General features: G+C 40.2%; 1 protein-coding gene across 2 annotated transcripts in view; it reads right to left on the bottom strand.

Annotated features, from left to right (window-relative positions):
- Window positions 1-1,958: 1,958 nt before the first annotated feature.
- Window positions 1,959-18,600, bottom strand: part of LOC137982653 (uncharacterized) — a 30,132-nt gene continuing 13,490 nt past the window's right edge. For both annotated transcript variants that reach the window (XM_068829781.1, XM_068829782.1), the window contains 4 exons: window positions 18,244-18,376; window positions 17,824-17,969; window positions 3,942-4,407; window positions 1,959-3,307 (listed from right to left, as the gene is read on the bottom strand). In XM_068829781.1, coding sequence (XP_068685882.1) covers window positions 3,171-3,307; window positions 3,942-4,407; window positions 17,824-17,961 — 741 coding nt within the window. In that variant the 5' untranslated portion in view covers window positions 17,962-17,969; window positions 18,244-18,376 and the 3' untranslated portion in view covers window positions 1,959-3,170. The remainder of the gene's footprint in view (window positions 3,308-3,941; window positions 4,408-17,823; window positions 17,970-18,243; window positions 18,377-18,600) is intronic.

Genomic DNA, 18,600 nt, shown 5'->3' on the forward strand with positions numbered 1-18,600 from the left:
AGAGAAAAAATGTTTTGAGAGAGTTGAAGAAAACTCCAGATGTTCCCATTTGTTTCCGGCCGCCATATTGATTTCCCTCTGAGGGATACCAACATTGAGTCTCCACCAAGAGTGGATTATCTAATCCACTAAGCACTATAATTTTGAGTGGTACTCTTTGCCGAATATTTCGAATTTGGAATATCCCACAGCCCTAAAACTTTGACACGCTTTTTATTTATCACCCTTCTACAACATCTCATTTTTCTTGACTGGTAAGCGATTTTACTTTTTTCTTTGGGTGATACTTGCGTGACGTGAAAACCAAGAATTTGAGGGTTTGGGAAATGATTGTTATGGCTTGCATTGAAAAATAAAAGAAACTTTGACCAACACTAAAATAGGACGTTGGCAGTAGAAACCCCTCCACAGACATCACTGTTCATACATTAGTTACTGTTAATAGCTTTCTATCAGGGGTGGATCTACGATTTTCCTTAGGGGGGGGGGGGGGTGCATCACAAAGGAATGGCGTAGCTGACAGGTGACTTTTTTTTTTTGCAGAATACCAGTTGTATTAGAAAGCAGCAGGTCAGGGGGGGGGGGGGGGGCAAATTAAACTTCCTTCTGTTATTTAATATCCCCTTGCAATTCGATTGTGCAGAGCAGTGGCCCGGAACCATTCAAGTCGTCATCTCTTGTCCTACATTTGGCGCAGATAAAGGCAACGCTTATGCTGGAACAAGCGTTAAATTTCACGCGAAAAATCGATATCCCACGAATCGACAAAGGAATCTTTTCTGAGGTCATTGTTTGCATTTTATTTTATTCACATAAGAGCTTGCTCAAAGAAATCATGCATCATGCTACTTCAAAAGGTAAAAGAGCTTGTTTCCAGAGTGGAAAGTATTGAATACGCAAAGAATTTGGAATTAATTGTGTGGACGGTCGAATCCGGATATTTTCAAATCCGATGACATCACAAATTCAGATCCAGTCTTTACCACGTAAATATTCAATGGCCGCTGAACGAAATGCTATCGCTTTTACTCAAAAACATAAAACAAACAGCGGTTACAAACATAATGATAAAGCGCATTTTACTTTTGACTTAACGTTTCGTATGCTACAACATACATCGTCAGAATTGACGGTTGAACAAATTCAAATATGATATATATAAGATTAAGAAGACTGGAGCTAAAGAGAATAAGATAAAAATAGTAAGACAAATAGATAGCAGTGAAAACTGACCATTTGATAAAGCCAGATTTTTTGACTGCCAACGTCAAGTCAAAAGCAAAATGCGCTTTATCATTATGTTTGTAACCGCTGTTTGCTTTATGTTTTTGATTAAGTTGAAATGGCCAAAGAACAAATGCTATTTCTGACAGTTGTAGCCTGCAAAATATTTTGCCGGCACGGACAAGAGGACTGGGTCCGGTTGTCTGGTGAGGATTATCGGTAATTTGTCGTACGAGTAGTGAACCGTTAGGAATTTGAATCAGTCTAGGTTAAGATTTCTTCGCCTATTTTTTTGTTCACTTTTCCCCTTAGCCTCCATAGGGTAGTGGCACTTCCATAGGGTTTGGAGAATACGTTCCCTTATTCCTGAAGGGTTTGGGGTTTTCGTATCCGGCAGTGCCCAGTGCACTTTTCCTGTAACAAGTTTTTAGTAGATCAGTACCACCAAGTATGCTAACATATTGCTATGTGGGAGCGGACCTTGTATTCATATGGCAAACAAAATAAACCGGCTTGTGGCGCTTGCTGTCCTACATGACTAAGTATCTACGCAGTTGTGATGAGATTGAGTTAGTTATGTTGTGTCTGATTGGGTAGTGAAGTCAAAATTAGGTAGTCTTAGCCTTCACGGGACATTTCGTGTTGGATATCAAAATTGGGCTCGCATCTAAGTACGTGGATAGATCGTTACACGGCATTGCAATTTTTATAAATTAATTTATAAATGAGGCGATGATAATAAGTTAGTGTTTATATCGGTAAATTTAATAATTATGGACATAATTTTATTTGTAAATTGCCATCTAATTGCCTAATTTCATATATTTAAACTGTTACGTTGGCTCTCTAACGTATCAGAGAGTTTAAAAATCCATGTTTTGTGTAGAGGGAGCCTACGTATCCTCCTTAATTTATCTCGGAATACAAGAAATTCTAACCATAAGATGGCTCAGTCAAGAGCGGCACTTTCTCGTTAGTCTCTAGTATTGCCAGACGAATTCCTCGGTCACCATAGAAAAAAACTACGTCCTTTCGTTCACGAAATAATGAGGTGAACATTTGCCATGGCCTTCATAACTGAATGAGATGTTCCACAATCTCGACAATGTTATTCCTCGCAGTATTCTTGCACTCCCGTGATAAGACGGCCATGTTGGTACCAAAACAAATAAATATAATGTAGCTCAATTGTTGCATAATAATATAATGAAATTTAAATTTCCAAAAGAATTATTTACTGTTGTTCCTTCCATCAACAAGGCCGGCCACCGTGACGTCGGGTGAACTTCGCTCCCAGTCTCCTATAGTTCAGCAGTAGAGCTCCCGAACAAATTATTGGAAAGTCGAGAGTTCACCGTCGACTCTTGCAAAGGAGCACTCGGATGTTTTCCGAGTGTCCCCGAGTCACCATATCGACGAAAATTACATCCTTTCAACTCTCCTCGTTGATGATTCCGAGTGATACTCGGATAATCGAACATGAGTCGAACCTCTGACCTTCCTATTACTAGCACTGTGCTAGAGGAAGCTTGTATCATTACATTTTATAGCCGGACTTTTTTATATATGTAGTTATAGTTTTTAGATACTTGTATTTTTGTAATTTATTCCGATTATTCATTTGAGGGCCACAAGCTTAAGTTTATTAGCTATTAGCTATTTCGTGTTACCCTCACTAAATAATCGAAAATAAAGTGCTTACTTCCTTACTAAGAAATTGAAAATTGTCCTGTTATCTTCGCACAACGAGACGACTGGCAACTAACGGACGTATAAGTCACTGAAATATAGCTTTAAAATCTTTGAATAGATGTACAGTCGTATTGAACTAGAAGAGATTTATCTTTGAATTCCTTTTGGGTGACCTCCATTCTCTTTAGCCGGAGTTCACTTTCCTTCTGCACCAGGCCAAACTGTCTCCAGCACCGGCATATATGGATATTAATTCATGGCGAGTTTTGCGTTACAGTCTTGGATATTTTTCTCAGCTTATCGTTATTCTTCCCCTTTTTTGAGCCGCTTTTCTGGGCAACATAAATTTTTGGAAAGTATGAATAGGTAAATGGTCGGGTCATCTCCAAATCTGAAAAGAAAATGAGATAAGACAACAGAGAAATGACAAAATCTTTAGAAAGACAAAAAAATCTCCATGACCAATGCAAGCCACAAAAAGACAAAAAAAAAAGTTAAATTGCCTTTCATGACTGCCTTGAGAGAATAAGATACGTTTAAGATATGGTTTGTCTAGAGAGGCTGCCATATCAATCAATCAATTGCAATCAATCAATCAATCAATCACTCACTCACTCACTCACTCACTCAATCAATCAATCAATCAATCAATCAATCAATCAATCAATCAATCAGTCAATCAGTCAATCAATCAATCAATCAATCAATCAATCAAAGATCCTTGCTTTGGTGCCAAATTCTTGTTCTTACCTTTCGTGACTGCCTTGAGAGATACGTTTAAGATATGGTTTGTCTAGAGAGGCTGCCTTATCAATCAATCAATTGCAATCAATCAATCAATCACTCACTCACTCACTCACTCACTCAATCAATCAATCAATCAATTGCAATCAATCAATCAATCACTCACTCACTCACTCAGTCAATCAATCAATCAAAGATCCTTGCTTTGACGCCAAATTCTGTTCTTAGGAAAAAAAAAACAACTTTTGGCAGATTTAACTGAATCTTCTTCATGAACTTACTGAATCGATGCCTTGGGTCCAACCCATATCTATTATAATAATCTTCATCGTTTTCGCCTGGGGAAGACTGGTCTGTTGATGATGATTCGAGCTGATTATTTTTCAGTTCCTTTTCACTTTCATTGTCTTGGTCATCTTTCATCTTCTTTCGTTTCTTTCCTTTTCCTTTTTTCTTGGGTCTTAGAATTTTCGGAAGTTTATTTCTGTCCCCCAGAGTATAAAGATCAAACCCAGTATCACTCAATTTTTCAGCATCACTTTTGTTTCTTGAATTTGACTCCAGGTATCCGGTTTCCCCAATAACGTGCAGTCCAGTCTCCATTCCAAAGCCCTCTTCGTTCCTGCTCTGTGGCGTATTTGGGTGATACCCTTCTGTCCCGCTGGACGAAGAACTTTTTTTTGACGAAGCTGAACTTCTTGCGGACGGAATTGGTGGCATGAGGGATTGTCGTCTTGGTCTTGGCGTCTGGGAAATTGAAATAAAGTCAAGGTAAAGAAAATTGGCGAATCACATGAGTTTCCGCCAGATCGAGGCAGGTATTCAGGAACGCGATATAAGGGAGCTCGGAGATACAGCGATATAGCGATGCCTCGTTAAGTCTGCGCCAGCAGCGTATGGGTCTTCATTGAAAAACGCAAATTTAGAGTTACATCCATACAATGTGAGTTGGGGAGGGGAGTGCAATTACTGTATCATGCGTTTTGATTGTGGATTAGAAATTGGGCAAACGCTCTCGTTCAATATTGTTACTGAGTCTGCAAAAAATATACTCTTGCTTATTTATACCAAATTGCACTTGACAAGATCAACACCAGCCCCCCTGTTCTACGCACAGGCCAGGTAACTCAGTACACAACTATGAACCTCGGTCCGAAGCTATTAACGACGCAACTCATTCTTGACACTGCTATTACGATAATCATATAGTATCAACCGGCTTTGAATGTACGATTATCATTATTTCATGACACTGACAGTTGGAAAGGAATTCTGGGAATTAAACAATTTTCTTTTAAAATTCAACCCAGAGATCCGGACTCGGGACTCGGGACTCGGGACTCGAACTTACCGTATTAATAGCTTACCTGTCACCACCCCTAATCACTGAAGGACCGAGTCGCCGCTTGCTTCGATAGAATTTTTAAACACAATAATCTAATTTATTTGTCATAAGACGGGGATGTAAACGTGCGCTAACACTCGCTAAATACTAACGAGAAAGGTCAGGCCACACTTAAAACAAAGCTCACCATTTTGAAATCAGTGCTTAGGCTTAAACATTGAATTATAGTGAGCCTATTCTAGATGTCAGGCAACAAGTAACAAACATTAAAGAAACTTTGTAACTTGTTCATCGTGGTGAAGTGAATAGAAGCTGTTCTTATAAGTCGAAGCTCCGTGTTCAAATCCTGTCCAGGGACTACTTTTACCTTTTTTTTCTTTTTATCTGCTACCACAAGTCTTGGGACTTAGACCAGAGTATATATGGCATGTAATTATAGTTATCACATATATTTAAAATACAACCACAAGGTAAAAATAATACCAATAATACAATAAGAACAACCAAATAACATTACAAGACCCATATTGTACCAAATGAAATCAGCAATTCAATTAACAAATGATAGAATGAAATACGTAATCAAATAGGCTGTAAATAGGCTTTTTCTCTGGCTTTCGCTATTTTAGCTTGTCTTTAAAATGTCAACGTTACACTGTATTTTCACTTAGTTTAGCTTTTTTAAAAGTGCTCGTCAAACCTAAATTTGCTTCAGACAAGTGGGGGATCAACTTTTTTCCTTTCAAGCCCTTGTAAATATCACTTCAATACGCTGAAGCGTTCATGATGTTGTCAATCTCAACCTCATTTTAACGAGGATTTAATTAAACCGGATACCCGTATACAGTATATCGGAAGGAACCCATAACTTTCCTTAGTTTCTGCAATTTCGCTTTCACTTTCCAATAAATGATTTTCTCTACTGCAAATACAAACAAGATGAACTTTTGCCTAGGAATTGAAACAACAAATTGAACTGGGAACTATTTGTTTCCATTACATGAGGAATCGTAAATCTCTGCCTGGATTGGTCAAAAAGAATTTTTTGTTTAAACATACGGTGCAAAGCTGATTACATTAACTAAGGTTCGCATCTCTAGAATTAAAGTTTTTCAGTTTGAAAAATCACAGGAAAAACTGACAAAACAGACTGTAGTTCACAAAAGAAACTGTGACTACAAGTACTAGTGTGGATAAGACAGCAGTCCATCCTTAAGCTTCCCAAGCACCAGTTCTGACTAACACATCTACACCTAAGTCTACAACATGTAGTTGGCGAGCCCCAGCACCTTCATTCCCTCCAGGAGCTGTAACACAGACTGTATATGCCGGTCATTACCTTGAACCTGAGCTTAGTTACCCTACTCAAGGAGAATTACCTAACTTTCAAACTATCCCTCCAGCAAGAAATTATTCCGTCATTGGTCCCTCACCAATCATGTCAGCTGTCACTACACCTGTTTACCAGTCGGTTCATCCCAGAGTCAAGGACACTCCGTCGGTGAAGGTTAGGAAAGGGTAGCTTCCTCATTGGAAAGGTGCATGGGCAAACTAACCGAAGCAAATTTGGAACAAAGTCCTGTGAACAAACAGATGTTTGTCTCGGGACTCTTGCCTAAGCGTTCAATCTCTGTATTCAGTGGTGACCCTCTACAATATTCTGTATGGGAAAGTGCCTTTAATGCCCTAGTGAATTCCAGGCCTATTGAACATGATATCTAGTTAAACCTTTTTAATCAGCATGTAGCAGGAAAACCAAAGCAAGTTGTGGAACATTATCTTCTGATGGAACAGAAGATGCATACCAGAAGGCCAGATCTGTGTTAGAGGAGAGGTATGGAAATTGCAATGTTGTCCGTACAGCTTTTATTAATCTAACCAGCTTTAGAAGTGGATCAAGATAATTCCAAGGGATACTTCTGGCCTGAGAGAGTTTTCAGACCTACTGGATAAGGTTTTAGCAGCAAGCGAAACTATTCCAAGACTTTCCATTTTAGACTATCCAAAGAAAAAGGTGAAATTGTTAGCCAAACTAACCTACTATCTGGAAGTCAAGTGGAGAAAGGTATTTAAACTATGGAGGCACGCTAATGGTGAAGCCAGTTATCCTTCCTTTCTCAAGTTTGCTGGATTTGTCAGGGAGGCAGTAAAAAGAGGAAATATTCCGGAACTTGAAGGCATGATCACATCAACCACACAAACGCCTGTAAGGAATCAGAAACCAAAGTATGAGAAGAACATGGCTAGTTCCCTGTCTACATCTGGCAAGAGTGGCATCAACCATGAACCGAACCCCGAGGAGCCAAACAAGCAAAAGCGTTCTTGTCCAACTGACTCAAGCAAATGTCTGTTCTGTGGTCAAGGACATAAGTTAGATGACTGTCAATATTTCTGCAAGAAGCCATTCAGCGAAAGGAGAGACCTTTTCTTTCATGAACGTTTGTGCATGGGCTGTGCAATCAGTAAGAGTCATCAAGTGAAAGATTGCAAAGAAAGGTCCAAGTGTAAAACGTGCTCAGGGATGCACCCCACCTGCCTTCAAAAGGGACAATCACAAGTCGATGTCGTCGTTTCCAATTGTGTGAGAGCATGTATGCTTCCTGACCAAGGTGGTCGATCTTATCGTACCTTGCTTGTACCAGTATCAATCAGGCCAGTGGGCCAGTCAGAGAAAGAAATCTTGCAGTATGCAGTCCTTGACGACAATTCAAATGTCGGCTTTGTGTCCCAGACTTTGAGCAAATGGTTCAATCTGGAGGGTCCATCAACTGCACTCCTGTTGACGACAATGCAAGAGCAGAACGCAAGAGTGAAAATCAGTAAGATCCGCGGATTGGAAGTCCTGGATTACCGCAGAGAGTGTGTTGTAAAGAAGGCAGTGGCCTTCAGCCGAGGAGATGTTTCAGCCAATCGGTCAAAAATTCCAAAGCTTGAAGTTGCGAGAGAATGGGAACATCTGAATAGTGTTGCTAACAGATTAGCACCATACCATCCAGACGCAGAGATCTTTATCTTGATTGGTAACAATTGTCCAAAGGCTATCCGGCCGAGAGAAATAGTATGCTCTGAGAACCGCACTTGGCTGGTGTGTGATCGGAAGAGTCTGCAAGTCAAGTAACAGAGAGGATAGAGAAGACGGTGTGTGCAATAGAATCGAAGTGTCAGAAATTCCAAGCGGATTTGCATTCTCTACAAAGGCTAAAGAGATCATTGACCCAGAGAAAATTTCCGTGTGTTGGAGACTGACTTTGCTGAGACAAGTGACAAGAAGAAACCATATTCCGCGGTAGATAAGAGATTTCTGAGGATCCTGGAGAATGGTGTGAAGAAGCAATCTGATGGACGGTATAAAATGCCACTTCCCTTGAAGTCTGACAATGTGTGTCTTGCCAACAACCGTCAGCTTGCTGTAAAAAGATGGAACCAACAGAATGCAAGATTCAAAAAGAATCCGAAGTTCTTCACAGACTACCAGACCTTTATAAATAATCTAACTTCTCACTGTGCAGAAAGAGTCCCTGCTGATCGTCTTGAGGTACAAGATAGCAAAGTTAACTATGATCCTTATACAGGAGTCTACCATCCCAAGAAACCAGGACAGATACGCGCAGTATTTGAATGTTCACCGCAGTACAATGGTGTTAGCCTCAATGACTACCTTCTGCAAAGTCCTCATTTTATGAATGATCTGTTGGGGATCCTGTGTCGTTTTCGCCAAGAAACTGTTGCCCTCAGGACGGACGTAAGGAGCATGTTCCATCCGTTTGTGGTCTGGGAAGAACAAAGAGACCTATTGCGTTTCTTTTGGTGGCTGAACAGAGACCCGTCAAAGGAAGTAGCTGAGTACCGCATGAAAGCTCACCTGTTCGGCGCCAGCAGCTCCCCAGGTTGTGCGCACTTTGGGATCAGACGAGCAGCAGATAATGGTGAAGAAGAATTCGGTGCCGATGCACCTACATTCACACGCAAGAATTTCTATGTAGATGATGGGCTTAAATCTGTGCCAACCGTTACTGAAGCCATACATCTCTGATTAAAGCTAGTCAAGGTATCTGTGACAAAGCCTGTCTCAGATTGCACAAGGTAGTCTCAAACAAGAAGGAAGTTCTTGAAGCTATTCCAGCGGAAAATCATGCGAAGGGTATCAAGGAACTTAACTTAGCGGTGGATCCGCTACCTATCGAGAGAGCTTTATGCGTAATGTGGTGCGTCGAAAACGACAGCTTCCGGTTCCGTATCAAGCTTCGCGATCGCCCTTTAACAAGAAGAGGAGTGCTATCAATTGTCGGCTCTATTTATTTTCCCAATGGATACTTAGCTCCTGTAACGCTCAAAGGAAAGCAGATTCTCCAGCAAATGTGCCAGGATAAGTTGGATTGCGACAGCCCTGTACCTGACTATCTCCACCCAGAGTTAGAGAAATGGTGACAAGAAATCATTGAGTTGGAGAAGTTAGAAATACAACGTTGCTACAAGCCAGAGAACTTTGTCGCAGTGAAAGCTGTAGAGTTACATTACTTCTCAGACGCTTCAGAAGAAGGTTATGGTCAGTGTACATGTCTTGGACTAATAAACGAACAAGAAGTAGTACATTGTTCTTTCATTGTTGGAAAAGGGCGAGTGACGCCCTTAAAGTACACAACAATCCCAAGGTTGCAGTTGACTGCGGCTACCATCTCAGCAAAAATGAGTGATTTTGTGATAAACGAGCTAGAGTACAAGCACTTCTGTGAGTTGTTTTAGCCAGACAGCCAAGCAGTCCTTGGATATGTCAACGATGACGCCAAACATTTCCATGTGTATGTCGCTAACAGGGTACAACAGATCCGTGACCTGACTGATCATAGCCCCTGGTACTATGTCGAGTCTCACAGTAATCCAGCAGACGAATTGTCAAGAGGACTCACGGCGAAGCAACTCCTAGAAGGTTCGCGTTCATTTGATTGGTCCCGAACTTCTGTGGGAAAATGGAGCTTGTAAACCTGAACGTGGAAAAGTGTCCCTCTTTCTAGAGGCAGATCCAGAAGTGAAGAAAGCATCTGTGCGGACTACCGTAGTCAAGACTGCTGGTTCGTTTCCTGGTCATTTTGAAAGGAGAAGAGTAGATGGTGTATCCAGTTGGTATAGAGCTCCGAAAGTAATACCTCTATGTCTACCACTGAAATCTAAGCTCTTGGCAAGAGAAGTCAAAGAGCCAGGAAAACCAGTGGCAAGGTCAAACGAAGAGAAACCATTGACGGAGTTAACCCATTCAGAGTTACAACAAGCCGAGAAGTCGATCATTAGATGTTTGCAGTACCAGAATTTCCGTGAGTAACTCGAGGTTCTCCGCCATATATATGAACGCCACATCTGCAGAGACAAGCAGAGATCAGTCAAGAAAGAAAAGACAAGTGCTACGTAAAGCCGGTTCGCTCTACAAATTGGATCCTTTTCTGGACCAAGATGGTCTAATTCGTGTAGGTGATCGTATCAGAAGAGCAAATGTGTCAGTAGATACGAAGCATCCAGTTATTATTCCGGGAACGGGACATTTGACTGAACTATTAATTCGTCACCACCACTTGAAAGTAAACCACATGGGTCGAGGGATGACGCACAACGAGCTTCGCCAAAATGGCTATTGGATACTTAAAAGTTCGTCAAGAGTGGCCAGGTCAATATTCAATTGTGTGACGTGTAGCCGACTACGTAAATCCGAAGAAGAAGAGAAAATGGCTTGTCTTCCAAAAGACCGACTCAACCCAGCACCCACATTTTCTTATAGTGCTGTTGACTTTGTTGGCCCTTTCATTGTCAGGGAAAGGAGGAGTATAATATCAAATGTTATGGAGTACTGTTTAGGTGTATGGGATCGAGGAGTGTTCATTTGGAGACTGCCAATTCACTGGAGAAGTCGTTTTATGAATCGCAGAGGCGCAGTGAGACAACTGAGGAGCGACCAAGGAGCCAACTTCATTGGTTCTCGAAACGAGCTCAAAACAACCTTATCCGAGATGAATCAAGACCAGTTCCAAGAGAACGTGTTGAGAAATAAATGTGAGTGGATCCCATTCAAGTTCAATGCACCACATTGTGGTCACAAGGGAGGTCCGTAGGAACGTTTCATTCGCATGGTGCGCCATGCTCTTGAACCTCTGCTGATGAAAGTTGGAAACCAACTCGATGATGAAACTGCGCGAACATTTGTTACGGTGGAGTGTATCGTCAACTCAAGACCTCTCAGTGTTGACTACCTGTCTGACGCAAAAGCACCCGAGCCGTTAACGCCTAACCACCTTCCCACTATGAAACCCAAACGAGTGGTACCGCCTCCAGGAGAGTTTCAAAGACCTGACGTTTATTGTCATAGAAGATGGAGAAGAATGCAGTTTTGTGTAAATGAATTCTGGCTGAGATGGCGTGAAGAATATCTACAAATGTTACAAGTTATACACAAATGGGTTCGTCCAAGGAAACACCTCACCGTTGGTGTTTAACGTTGGAACAGATATTTACAGTATCTTTTGAGTCTATATGGGCTCGAACTTAGTATATTTTTTTGTTCTAAAGCCCTATTTACATGAAAGTTAAAGTTTTCATACTTTGCAACTGTAAACCCAGTTGGGGAGCCATGTTACTGCAGTACCGCAATAATCATGACGGGCTCCTGCAGTAATAGATTAAGTGTCTGCGATTTTCGCCAATTATCTAGGTAACCGAGTCGGGAGTAGTGCTTCCCGCCATGTTGTTTTGCACTTCACATGTGTGATGTGTTCTATGTAGTGTTCGAGCCGCCGTTAAGCGGTACTAAGTTGTCATCTCAAGCTCTAAATATATAATTTGATTTATTTAGCGAATAACAACGACGTCTGGATTTGTTGAAACTCCTCGGGACGCCAGGTGTGCGTACGGGGAAGCCACAATTTGCGTTAATTTGTTGAGTTCAGTTTACAGTGTCCCCAATTAGTACTCTAGCACTACAAGATTTGACACTTAAATGAAGTTACTTTCTTTCTTTTCTTTTTATTTCATAAAAAAATAATTACTATAAATACAAGGCTCCAAATTAAAGTAAAAGAAAGACACGGTCGAACAAATGAGTAGTAATCGTTTGTCCTCATTTCAAGTCTTCCTGAATACAGAGAGATGAAGGACAGACAGTGTGTGGTGGGTTTTTTCGATCATCTTTAACTTTGATGGTCCGATGTAAACTTAATTAAAAGGGCAAAAAAACAGTAGACTAACTTATTTGTAAAAGAAAAGTGGTTGTCGTTTTATGCAAATTTTTAATGACATTGTCTTAAAAAAAAGGGTAAGAATGAAGGAGGCTTTTCACGGTGCAAATTTGCAGTCAAGAAAACGACCAGTAAGTTGATTGTATATTTCGTCCGTATATCCTGGATAAAATAATTTTTTGTTTGAGATAAAGGGCCTGTGACTTTAGCTTGTTATGCCGGTGCATCCAAAGTTTAGAGACGATTTGGCTTAAAATTCCGGCCACCGAAAAAAAAAAGAAGGAAAGATAAACATGGAGTGTCAACGTTTCGATAAAAGACATAACCTTATCGGACATAAGAGTTTCCAAACGGGTATCAAGATGTTCATATTTTATATGCTATAACATTGGATTCTACATTTGAGTTCTGATCTGGGGAAAAGACAGAGAGTTGTTGTTCAGCACGAGGCAGGTGGAAAGAGCCAGCTCTAATCGAAAGCCTTAAAACGCGCTCAACAAAAAAGATTTTAATTTACTTGGTCATAACTTTTATCGCTCTCAGCTTTTAACTTTACTAGACAAAGTGTTACCGATTTCGGAAATGAAATGGATATTCTTAGCGAAATACTCCAAGACAAATGTCGCATCCAGCGTCATAGCGTTAATTAATCATCGCGTCACAAGTGCATGGTCTCCATGGAAGAGAATCAAAAATCGTTATTTCTTTTGTGAGAATATACAACACCTCAGTAGTACGTTTTACTCTGCTGACTCCGATCAAATGGATGCCAAACGTAGGCTCACTTGGTCGGAATCATTTTATTTCGTCAGTACGTAATGAACGGGATTTGTCTTTCACGTGTGAGACTAGACGCTCCGTGAGCGTACACTGAGTTGCCTGTGGTACGTGTTACACAAAAACAAAAGCCACTGAGTTGGGTAGTATTGAACTGCAGCGTTCCAGTTATTTTTTTCAAGTGGGGGGGTCATTAAGACCATTTGAGGGGTCACCCAGACGTCGTGCCAGCAAAAGGCTCTTTGCCTCACACGTTTAATTATTTTGTAATGTCCTGTCCCATTTTGAGGTCTTTCATTTTTTTTAAGCTTTGGTGTAAAATTCAGTTCAAAGATAAAAAGACACGCTCTTGATTGAAACTCACTCGTTTCTTCTTTAAAGGGGCTATGTCACGCAAAATTATGTCATTCCATGATTCGCAAAATGCCCAAAAGGTAGAATGAAACATTGCAATAACCACTTAAAACTGTTGAACAACATAAAAGAAATACTGCAAAAGGACAAAGAAGCACGGATGAACATCAATGGACTCGGCCTTAAAATTGATAGGTGCATTACATTTGGGTAATCTTGAGAAAGGTCGGTACCGTAACGAAGTTTTTCAAGTTTATGAGAAATCGCCTGGATAAAGGTCGTCTTTTTTCTCAGAATCATTTAGTTTGTGACATAACGATAATTTTATCGGTAAAGGAATTCCTCATTACCATTTTCGAGCTTTAAACTCGTGATTAACAAAATATTTCCCTGCAGCACCCTAACATAACGTGACATAGCCCCTTTAAATGAAATGGTCTGCAAAAAAACTAACTGCAAATTGCTCTGACGGACGCTTTCCTGCATGTCATGCATGCATGTTTGCACTAAGCAGACGTTTATGCCACACACTAAGGAAGGACTGAAAATGTTGTTTCCGCTTCATAATTCCTCTTCTTTTCAGTCTAATCTGATGACAGGTCAAATTACTTTTTGGTTTACCGGTTAGCACTTTTATTTTGCGGGGTTTAAATTTTGCGGATTTTGCGGATGGTACTTGATCCGCGAAAAGAAGTTCCAGCAGAAAAAAAACACCAGCAATATTAAAAACGGCAAAAATTTACTCCCGTTAATGCAACTAAAAATTGCTTTTAATCCACATACGATGGGGTAAAAAAGATCGTTTATTTTGATATTTGCATTGACAATTGCATGGAGCTTGCTACAAACAAAACGAAACGATAAAAGGTTAAGTCAATACTCTTCCAGTATCTGAAGCATAAGAAACGAACTCAAGGCAGTCAATAAAAAGGTCATCATTTTCTAAGGGACGCTAAAACTTCTTCCATTTGCAGCACCTTTTTTAATATGCAGCAACTTTACTTTATTAGCGGCAACTCTTCAATTTGCAGCATGTCACTTGTGGGCCACCGTACAGTGTCTCTCGCTTTTGACAATTTTCTAGATAGATATCCGTAGAAAACACGCAAGAAATGAACTAGTTATAAAATAAAACAAGTTTCGAAAAACGCAAATTTCCACCTGCCACGTCAACGGCAACGCCACAAAAAAGCGTGCTGCACATGCAGCACGCATTTTAGCACATATTTTTGGGGTACACTACGTAACAACAAGAAATCACCAATTTCGAGGTTTTAACGACAACGTGATCGTAAAACTGTGAACCCTATAGTCTTTATTTTTACTCTGAAACCGCTCGCACCAATTTATTTTAATTTCATCCACATTGTACGACGTAAACGGGATGGAACGTTGCCGTCGCAGTAACTGTTCTTAAAAGATGCGAGTCACTCGTACCGATATAACCAATTGAAGTTTTCGGTCCCAGCTAAAAAAAGGAGACTCGAAGATTTCGTTATTAGCAAATTTAATCTTTTGATTTGTCAACTTATTAGAACAGACAAGAGACAACGCCAGACAATTTGAATCTGCCTTAGTTTGAGAATGCCGGATGGAACAGAAACACCTGATCCTTCGACAAGGTTGAATACCACGTGGCTTGCAGTTTACATCCCTGAATTTGTCATCATATTTCTAATAAACGGCTTTACTATCATCACCTTTGCAAGAAATCACCATCTACGCAAGTGCACTACGTACCTGATCATAAACCTGGCTGTGGCTGATTTGCTGGTGGGAGCTGTGTCAGGGCCCATGCATATTTACCGTGAACTAACCTTTAAAGCTGAAAGTGGATTCAGTTGGAAAAAGCTCACAGTCGTTTACTTTGAAAGTCTTTTTACAAGTTGCTCCCTGCTTAATCTTGCCTTGCTGTCGTTGGAACGCCTTCATGCAACTTTATTTCCTTTTAGACACTCTCGAATGATGAAATGGGTTTATTTAAAGACCGTTGTTTGCATTTGGCTATTAGCTCTGGTCTCGGCGTCTGCAGAGGCTGCGCTATTTCTTACTGACTCAAAAGCCGCCATAATCTTTTTGGCTTCATTTTTTATAATTGTGCTTTCGACCGTCATAGTATCCTATACGATTATTATCTTTAATGTGAAGAGGAATGCCCCTCCACAGCTATCTGGGGCAGGGGCCTCCGACAGGAAATTGACGGCCACGTTATTCGTTGTCACTGCTCTGAGCACATTCTTCATTCTTCCCATTCTTCCCACTGGCCTCGGTCTACTAACACAATCATTTAATATCCGCCAGTCCGTAAGTGTATTGTTCTACGCCAATTCCTTTGTAAATCCTATAGTTTATACCTTAAGAATGCAAGAGTTTCGGAATGCCGCGCTAATCAGGGGTCATAAGATTACAGAACCACAACGCCAGTCTCTCCAGATGAATTGCGTAACACGCATAACAGCATCTCTGGATCCTCAAGCCCTGGGTAATAGTAGTACAAGTGACCACTTTGGAAATAGCAAAAAGTAAAGTGACGCAACTATATTTAACGTCGACAAGTCGTAACAGTAATTCAACTGACAAACCTGAGGTCGACGGTGCGCTCATTTTACTCCCCCCTCTCCATCAGTGGTCCATTTTAAGAGTACTTTTAAACTTTTAACATTGTCAATTAAGGGCAAGCAGAGCTTCCTCTGTCTGGTCCATTGTGCATATGTAAATAAACAAAAAAAAAAAAAAAAGAAAAATTTCCACTCTTGGCCTTTTGGCTAAGATCAAGTGTATATTGCACCCTGTACACTTTTTCTAGGGTCTTATGAGATTAGAGTAAAGCGGTTTCAGCCGCCTCTAGTTCTCTCGAGAGCGCTCTTGGCCAAATTATTCCCTTTTATTTTCGTTGATTTGTTTTGCTTTTACGGCTTATTTTCGCGATCGTTCCACCTGGTTATACACCTTATTCCAAAATGGCCGCCATTTAAATATTCTTTTGTTTTTATTCAAATTAGCTCTGGATGCCTCGTTCTTAAGCTTAAAATTCAAAAGAATATTTTATCTTGAACGAGGCAACAAGGGCCAATTTGTATCCGCATAAATCAGCGGACATTTTGGAATAAGGTGTATGGGCGGGTGCCTTGTATTGGTTACAGTCTAGACTCCGGATCGGCAGACAGTTTCTCTTTCTCGGCGCAACTGCTTCAACTAAATTTCTTGATGGACCATTGTCGAACACACTTAGACTTGGAAATGGATTTTAGACAATCGAACTTTAAATACCCTTTTGTTTACTTTATCGAACTGTGACTCGCTCGATCTTTTCCGCCCGATCGCCATTTGGCTGGAATCACAAGCTTTTTACATCGTTTAACCTGTGTTTTTACCTTGTTCTTCCGTACAAGCCTCGACTGAACTGACACGAAGTTTCTACTACTGTTTTCATCACGATTTAACCGACGAACACTCGGGGGTGGGGGGGGGGGGAACTCTCGTCTTCACCACCCCACGCTGTTGAAATGGTTTGGAACTAAATGAAAAACACTAGACTGGACTCAAGTTTAAATGGATCAGTGAACTTTGTTTATTTCTCGGATTGACTTTGTGAATCTTTACCGGATTCGTCTAGAAACATTGTAAATCATAGTAAACTATCGGAATGACTTAGAAAAATTGTAAAACCTTTTATAAAAATAAATAAGTGGTCGACAGGCCACGGCAAAAAAAAATCCACTCTCGAGAACATGTTGAACGAAGAGACATTAGGACAATGGGGTCCAGTGTCAACCCTTTTGAATGCACCGCTAGAAAGACACTGGGAACGAGAATTAGCCAGATGACCGACGCCAATTCATCAGCAAGACTATAAAAAGATAAGACACCTTAAGCTAAGACACAAAAGCGGAATTTATCTGATGACACGACAAATATACTGCACAAAAAACTGCTTTTTCATTTCATTAGTCGTATTTAAATGCACAATACCAATTTACACGTAATTATCGAATTCGCTTCGAATCATCAAATTTCAATTTTTCTACAGAATGGTAAATTGACATGCATCAAAGAAATCAATAAATCATATCAAGACGGAAAGTTTTGCCAAAAAATTTCGTCATCACGGAACTATGGAATCACGACAATTCAACCATATGAACACCGGCTTTTACTCTCTTCAATTCACAGAAACAAATTCAAAACCCGAAGTTATCACAAGGTTGATAAACAGCCTTGAAGACTTCATGTGCTAAGAAAACCGCAATATTAGGAAGGAATTCGAAAACTTTAGTTCTAGACCTTTCCATCTTAGTGTAGTTTCACAATGACATCTTCACGACTGCACATTATTCAAAGAGCTCAAATCTTGAAGGACATTCATATACCAACGCAGTTGAACATTCATCTACCTACTTTTTCTCGTCTTTGAATTTGTCAATTTTTCTAAAGGTTTGTCTTCTCAAGTAGACGAAACAAATTACTTACCAGTCTTTCATCATCAAAGACTCCAGAACGCGCATGAAGTTTAGCCGTTGTCCCTTGGCAGCAGACAACCTCATCTTCTTGTTTCCTGGTTAGATTCATAAAAATGGGTGGCACGCTTGCAGCAGAAAACCTCCTCATGTCGTCAACTAAGAATTAACACACAAGAATACGAAATAAACTTGCGGTAGAACGATCTCAGTCACTCAAACTGTCGAATAAAACCTCTTAAGAAGTAAAAGAATGTAGACGAACAAATTTCTCTTTCTGCTTTCACAGCTGGTGTTGAATTTGTATGCGGTCAATGACCAATATAATTACTTCATGAAATAATTGTTATGTTTGCTCTCTCTCTCAAGGAACTATTTGCTTTTAATAATTTTTAGCAGTTTTCGATTAAATTAAAACTGAAATAACACATACCTTGCCAACGAGCGCTAGCTCACATAAATCTTGATCCGCAAGCGTGTTTAAGTTGCATCACATTCAACCACTCCACGGAAACGGTTTTGTGGATGTTCGACTGACCACAGCAAGAAATTAAAATCAATTTGCGCTATGAAGCAAAACATGAAAAACAAGAATGACATCAATGGAGAAACAATTAGCAGGCTATTCATTTTTGAAAAGTCTGTTTCTCGAACAATTGAAGGAAGGCGGTTAAGAAAACAAAGGGTTATAAGAAAACTCTGATTTACATAATGATTACATTATGGGCATAAAATTAACCCCGGCGGCGACGGATTCAAAAAAGGAGACATGTGCGTTTTGTTTGGGTTG

This window comes from Montipora foliosa, chromosome 13 (genome assembly GCF_036669935.1).
Source record: "Montipora foliosa isolate CH-2021 chromosome 13, ASM3666993v2, whole genome shotgun sequence".
NCBI lineage: Eukaryota > Metazoa > Cnidaria > Anthozoa > Scleractinia > Acroporidae > Montipora > Montipora foliosa.